This window comes from Podarcis raffonei, chromosome 8, assembly GCF_027172205.1.
Source record: "Podarcis raffonei isolate rPodRaf1 chromosome 8, rPodRaf1.pri, whole genome shotgun sequence".
Taxonomy (NCBI): domain Eukaryota; kingdom Metazoa; phylum Chordata; class Lepidosauria; order Squamata; family Lacertidae; genus Podarcis; species Podarcis raffonei.
The window spans coordinates 65,883,397-65,890,687 of record NC_070609.1 but is presented as its reverse complement, the minus strand read 5'-3'; the positions used below and the strand labels follow the sequence as shown (position 1 = coordinate 65,890,687).

At 45.8% G+C, this 7,291-nt stretch overlaps 1 protein-coding gene across 1 annotated transcript; it reads right to left on the bottom strand.

Moving 5' to 3' along the window:
* Positions 1 to 1,416: 1,416 nt before the first annotated feature.
* Positions 1,417 to 7,026, bottom strand: CAMK2N1 (calcium/calmodulin dependent protein kinase II inhibitor 1). Its single transcript, XM_053400495.1, has 2 exons — positions 6,284 to 7,026; positions 1,417 to 2,849 (listed from the first exon to the last, which is right to left on the bottom strand). Exons 1-2 carry the CDS (start codon positions 6,450 to 6,452, stop codon positions 2,779 to 2,781), a joined length of 240 nt encoding a protein of 79 aa, XP_053256470.1. The 5' UTR covers positions 6,453 to 7,026; the 3' UTR covers positions 1,417 to 2,778.
* Between the last annotated feature and the right edge of the window lie 265 nt (positions 7,027 to 7,291).

Genomic DNA, 7,291 nt, shown 5'->3' with positions numbered 1-7,291 from the left:
TATAGCATCTAGATCAAGGGAAGTAATAGTGCCACTGTATTCTGCTCTGGTCAGACCTCACCTGGAGTACTGTGTCCAGTTCTGGGCACCACAGTTCAAGAAGGACACTGACAAACTGGAACGTGTCCAGAGGAGGGCAACCAAAATGGTCAAAGGCCTGGAAATCATGCCTTATGAGGAACGGCTAAGGGAGCTGGGCATGTTTAGCCTGGAGAAGAGGAGGTTAAGGGGTGATATGATAGCCATGTTCAAATATATAAAAGGATGTCACATAGAGGAGGGAGAAAGGTTGTTTTCTGCTGCTCCAGAGAAGCGGACACGGAGCAATGGATACAAGCTGCAGGAAAGAAGATTCCACCTAAACATTAGGAAGAACTTCCTGACAGTAAGAGCTGTTCGACAGTGGAATTTGCTGCCAAGGAGTGTGGTGGAGTCTCCTTCTTTGGAGGTCTTTAAGCAGAGGCTTGACAACCATATGTCAGGAGTGCTCTGATGGTGTTTCCTGCTTGGCAGGGGGTTGGACTCGATGGCCCTTGTGGTCTCTTCCAACTCTATGATTCTTGATTTCAGAAGCCTTTTTTTTTTTTGGCCATGGGGGTCTTTCTGATGTTGATGTTTTTAAAACAGTTCTGAGTCAAATATCTTTGCTGATCTTCTACCAGTAGACCCCACTCTACTTTCTGCCCATCCCTGCCTTAAGGAATGTGTAATGGCAGAAGTAATTTTTGGGACGAGGCCAGGACTCATACAAGCATGTTCCTGTTTTCACATGCAGAAGATCAGATGGTATTGGTTTTCAATCAAGAAAGGAGTTACAGTGGTACCTCAGGTTACATACACTTCAGGTTACATACGCTTCAGGTTACAGACTCCACTAACCCAGAAATAGTGCTTCAGGTTAAGAACTTTGCTTCAGGTTGAGAACAGAAATCGTGCTCCGGCGGCGCGGCTGCAGCAGGAGGCCCCATTAGCTAAAGTGGTGCTTCAGGTTAAGAACAGTTTCAGGTTAAGAACGGACCTCCGGAACGAATTGAGTACTTAACCCGAGGTACCACTGTATTCAGTTTCTTGGCAGATCAATCAATATGGACTTTTGTCATGGAAGCCAGAAAATGTAAAAGAGGGGGCGAAACCAACCAGCACTAATGCAGTGTTTAAATGGGGAGATTTGGGCTACGGAATCCAAATCCTTGCCCAACCATTAAATTTGCTTACTAAGGCTGATCTAACCACTATCTTTCAGCTTGTTTTACCTTGCAGGGCTGTTATAAGGATAAAATGAAACGAGAACACAAGAACTTTGTTTTCTTTCTCTTTTTTTTCCTTTCCTTTTTTTATTATACATTTCAGAAATAGCCCTGTGCAAAGGAGTGCAACATACACAATATTTATAAGTAAAGGAAACAAGACTACCCATTGAAAGGTCATTCCAGAGTTTATGCGAAGAGAACGGCAAAAAAATATTTCCTCACTTGAAGAGGCATTTCCCCTCTTGTTTTGCAGGTCATGCAAAAAGTAAGTAAAATTGAAGTACAATCAGGAGAACCAGAAAGGAAGAAAGGAGAAAATGGAGGAGACTCCGAAAGTCAGCTTCCCATAGGTATATGTGTGTTTCACGAAAAGAGTCAGTAAAGAGCCTTTATAAAGAAGAGGATTATTCAGGTACAAAAATGCAACTTTACGTGGACTCAAAATCACAAAAATGGGAAAAGGGAAAAAGAATAATGCCTTTTGGCATTTCAAAATATTTGGCACACTTGTCACTGTATTGTGGTTTGGGTGGGGTTTTTTTTTTGCAGGGTGGGGTGTTTTTTGTGTGACAGAGAATAAAGTCACAGTTTTTTTAAAAAAAGAAAGAAAGCAGTTAGCCCACATTGCTTGCTTGTGGTCATTAGAAAAAGCGATGCACATCTTTTGTTTTTTCTGCCCCCATTTCACATATAAAATTAAATTTCTCTATTTCCTTAAGAACAATTGCCTCCTGCAACAGTGAAATACCAGATTTGCAATCTGTTTTCAGAAAATAATAATACTGAGAGAATTTCTTCCCTGTAGAATCCCTTCCTTAGAAAAGTTTTGGTTCCGTACATTCCACTGAAACTTTAAAAGGTAGCTAGAATTAAATATAGATATAGATATATAGATATATGTTTATAACTATAATTATATATCATTATTTTTCCCTCCCTTTCCCCACCCACATTCATAAATACAGACATTTTCTTTTAAAAAAATGGAGATGGAGAGCATATTGTATGGAAATGTATGGAATTGTTTTTGCAATATTTTACCATGTAAACAAGTGCTTGTTCAGAACAAGTATAAACAGTGACACTTCCCAAGATTTCCAAGAAAACACTGCTAGATTCCCTGCCTTTTTCTGTTCTGTATGTTTAAGGGATTTTTTAAAATCCAGATTCCCAATTACCCATCACCCAGAGGGGAAAAAGGGGGAGCACCAGTCTTAATTTAGACAACTGAGCTCTTCTTCGTACATTTCAATTTGTACGGTTTGCATTTTGCAGTTCCTGGAATCTAGTTGGGCTTGGATTTTTTTATTTTTATCTTTTCACACATGAGTAAAACTGCTTTCCTCATCTCACACCGTCTGTCTCTGAGCCTGCTCCTAAGGATTTCGCAAGATGGGTCACAGGATAGCAAGGAATAACTTCAAAGTGCTATTAGTTTGCTTGCCTTTTTTTGTTTTTTTTACCCAATAATAAAAAGGTCAATCATTTTCTTCCCCCTCCTTTTCACTCAGTGTCTCTGTGGAAAGATTTAAACTCCCGGAGGTGGTTTCTCTGAAATGTTTTTGAGGACATCATCAATTCTGTCGTCTTCAATGACAACTGTAAGCAGATAAAAAGAAAAGAAAGCAGAGCATTTAAGATTCTATGAAGCTTCCATTATTTGGATTTTAATTGCTGACATCGCCCTATAGGAAGAAGCCACAGGGTGGGGCGGGGCTTTAAAATGGGTGATAAAATGAGAAAGGGACAAATGTGAACCAGAGAACTGAAGTTCTCTAGCTGACGGTCCAAAGAAATGAGCCCTGCATCAGATTAACAATTTATCCCAGGTCTTGTAAAGGAGAATTACCTGGTGGATTTGTCTCAGAGCGAATTAGTGGGGGTGAAAGTGTGTGGGTTGAATTTGCATCCATTTACTCACCTTGAAAAGCATCATTTATCATTTGCAATTATTTTTAATCCCTCTTCCACGCAAAAATAAAATAAAAATTAATCTCCAGTCACATTATGTCCAATAGGGGATCATTACCTAGTGAGTGAAATTAGAGTTGCAGTCACAAAACGCTTTTTATTTGTGACTCAGAAAATCTGCTGTCACCCTCCCCATGACTGTAGAGTGTATACACACACAGACACACAGACACACACACACACACACACACACTCCTTTCTGAAAAGATGATTTCAGTCCAAATATGTGCTGTTCTTTCCAGAGGAGTGCCTGCAAAGTTTATTACTGAGAATCTGCCCTTTCGAAGGTCACAAAATCTACAACCTCAAAGGTGATTATATAGAGTATCAAATTAAGATTCTTTTTGTAAGCAAAACAAAAAAGCACCGACACCCCCCCCAAAAAAACCCATGCAAATGAAGTCCCAGGTTGGCTAGTCCCATTACTATCCTAAAATTAATTGCAGGATCAGAAGCACAAAGAGACCACACACACACACACCCTTCAACTCGTTATAATTAAGCCCTAATTATTTTGGGTGAGACCCTCCAGTCTCAAGGAAAAATGTAATCGAGGCGAAACAGAAAGCTGTACGTGGAAAGGGTCCATTGATGACCTCTGTCCCCTACTGGGGTACTATTTTCCTTCCTTCACCCCCACCTCTTTAAAATCTTGTAAATTTGAACGTTGGTACCTCCAACCCATTTCCTCTCTCTGCCAAATTATTTGACAGAAGTGAACTGGATCTAAGGATTCAAGAGGAGACAGGGGTCCTGGCTTTCAATAATACATTTCCCAACTCAACACCTGGAGCAGAGTGCTGTGCAACTCCAACTCTTACTACTGTTACGTCAATAAGAATCTCAAGTGGAACCCACTGGGGACCTGCACATGGGTGAAAGGAGTGTCATGGCTTCTGTGCAGTGGGCCCACCTCGTTGGGGTGGGGTCCAACCCCCCCCACACACACACAAAAGAAGAATGGCCCGGTCTATAACCTCACACCTCTATATTATTGTATTTCCAGACAGTCATGCTGTTCCAGCAAAAACAACGGAATAGACTTGTGGCACCCGAAAGGCTTACCTATTTATTTTGGCATAAGCACTGCACACCAAAACAAACTGAAGTGCCACAAGTCTCTTGATCGTTTTAAACATTGTTCTTGACCATCAGCAGCCAAAGTTGTAAGTACCACCACAGCCACCACCACAGCCTTCCTTCTCTCACTGGCTAATTTCCCACATTTTAGATTGTAAGCGCCTAGAGGACAGTGACCGATATCTCTCTCTCTCTCTCTCTCTCTCTCTCTCTCTCTCTCTCTCTCTCTCTCATATGCTAACATACACTGAGGACACCAGCAGGAGAAGAACAACTTCCAATTTCGGCAAATTCATTTGACTCCAGATATTTTTGCTTCACTGGGTCTCATAGGGGCTTTGAGAGATGGGAGCACATGGGAATGGGAGACACGCAGACTTATACTCCATATTATTGACAGTGCGGTAGGAGCTTGTGGAAAACCACACACAGATATGTGTGTGCATGCCCTTTTATTGCACAGAGAGAGGAGGGGTGATTTTTTCACTCAGCACTTTGGCCCCATGGAAGCCCCGATCAAAGGCCCTTTCCCAGCACTGCTGCAGAGAGTGCAGAAACTCTTCCTGGACAGGAGTTGCATGCATTGGGCTTTAAATCCCGCCTCCTCACCTGACCCTCACCTCACAACCATCTTTGGGAATGGGCACTCCTTTTATTTATTTTTTAAGCTTCTATCCTTTTGACACACACAAGCACACATCCAGTCTGCCTTGGGCATGTTTCTTAAGGTTAAATTGCCAGGTCAAGGACCCCCCTGCTGCGGGTGCTTCTGGATCCAGGATATGTGGATGGGGTGAACAGCTAAAAGTCTGCGGAAGGATGGAGGGAGAAGGAGAGCAGAAAGCTTTCCATGGGCTTAGCGCAGAGAAAAGGCGAGGGGGTGAACGGGTGCAGGGTGAGGAAGAATTAACAGTTACAGATTGCGTACAACGTCAGTCAAACACAGGGTGGACCCACTGAAATGAACGGACCACTTAAGTCGATTCAATTCAATAGGTCGTCTCTGAGTTAAAACATATTAAGAACTACGGCACAAACAAGTTTCACCCCAGCTGTTGTGCAAGAAGGAGGTTTTGGAGAAAAAGATGGATCATGTTTAAGGGTGTATTTATCTATGGGAGGGTGCTTTAAGCCGGGGTCCTATCGAATGCAGAATCAGATAAGGGCACAGGAACTGTTGGGAACATAGAAACACTGGAAGCTTCCTTATATCATGTCAGGCCATTGTTTGATCTAGCTCTATTACCTACACTGACTGGCAGCAGCTCTCCAGGTTTCAGATAAGGGAGCTCCCTATCCCTACCTGGAGATGCCAAGAACTGAACCGGGGAACTTCGACACTGAAAGCAGGTGCTCCATCTCTGAGCTGTGGCCCGTCCTCTAAAAACAAAGCAAGATGCCCGACCTCGTGGCTCTAATCAAGGGGCCGGTTTTAACAGAAGCACTGAAAGTCAGGTCGTTGGTCTATCTAGCTTAGGGTGACCTACACTGACTGGCAGAGGCCCTTCAGGCTTTCAGACAGGGTACATTCCCAGCCCTACCTAGCGATATTTGGGGGGGGGGAATGAACCCTGGATCTTCTGCATTCAAAGCAGCTGCTCTGTCGTTCCTCACTGCTGTGCTCCCAGCACATCGAGGGGGGGTATATGTGCTCCTATGGAACATGATGAGGCTTACTCTCGAGTAAGCACACCTAGGACTCCGCCATGGGAGCTCCTGGTGGTGGGAGAACCCAGAGAAATTGCAAATAAGGGTTTGTAACTAAGGGGATGCAAGCTCTCACAGGCCACCCCACTCTCGGAAAAGTTAAGAACTTCCACAACATTGGGGGGGAAGGGGCCCAGCAATTTGCCTCAAAGCAATGGGGAGGCTGGGGTGCAGTTTCCAAGCGCGCCCAACGACAGCCTCCCCCCGCCTGCTGCTCCCCCTTTACTCCGCGTCTACCCCGCATGTGCCCCGCATCGCTGCCCCGCTGCGCTCACCGCATTTGCTCCTGCCGATCTGCCCCAGCTTGGGGGGCCGCTTGGTCTGCCCCCCCGCGTAGAAGTTGTTGGTGTCCTGCAGGCGGCAGGTGAAGGAGATCTGCCCCACCTCGCCGCCGTCCCCGTAGGGCCCGATCTTCTCCTCGCTGTAAGGCAGCACCTCCGACATCGTCGCTTCCACCGAGGCAGCTCCCGGGAGAGCGAGGCAGGCGGGCGGGCGAGACTGCAGCGGCGGCAAGTAGCAGCTCCGGGAGGGCGAAGTCCCTCAGGCAGGCCCGCAGGGGTCGTCTCCGGGATGCGGCTGGTGGCAGAAGTATGATCAGGCGCAGGGGGGGCGGGAAGCTCCTGGGGGGCTGCCTGGCTAGGCTGCGGCTCCTTGCCTAGCTTGTTTTTGCCTGGGGCTTGCGCGCTCGCGGCTCGGGAAGGTGCGCAGGGAAGGTGCTCAGCAGACTGGCAGGCAAAGCCCAGCGAGGAAGAGACAGGAGAGGGAGGGGAGGGAGGGGAGGAGGAAAAAGGCAGAGATCCCTGGAAAAGCTACAGCGTCAGAGAGGGAGGAGGAATGGAGAGAGAGAGAGATGCATGCTGCTTGGAAAGTGTCTCACTCTTCTCTCAGCCGTGTCTCCTTGCGCTCATCCGTGTCTCTAAGGAAGAAAGCGCGTCGGAAAATTCCTGCGCTCTCCTTATCTCGCGTGTTCATCTCGGAACAGCTGCTGGCACGTCTTTTGCTACGGTGTTGTTCTTACAGCCCATGCTTGCTTGTTTTGAAATGTTGCAGCCCAGCCTGCAGACCTTCCTCGTGACTCCCGGAGACTAGCATGCTCACGTTACGGTTAATGCGAGCAGCAGCCAAAATGCATCTCTTTTTCGTCATTATTATTTTTTTTCCAAAAGGAGAGGGGTGGGGGTGGGAAAAGAAATAAAACAACAGTAGATTACCCTTTAAGAAACAGCAGCAACAACAACAACTCAGGACACCCCTTGTCCTGCCTTGTTGTATTTGTTGGCCAA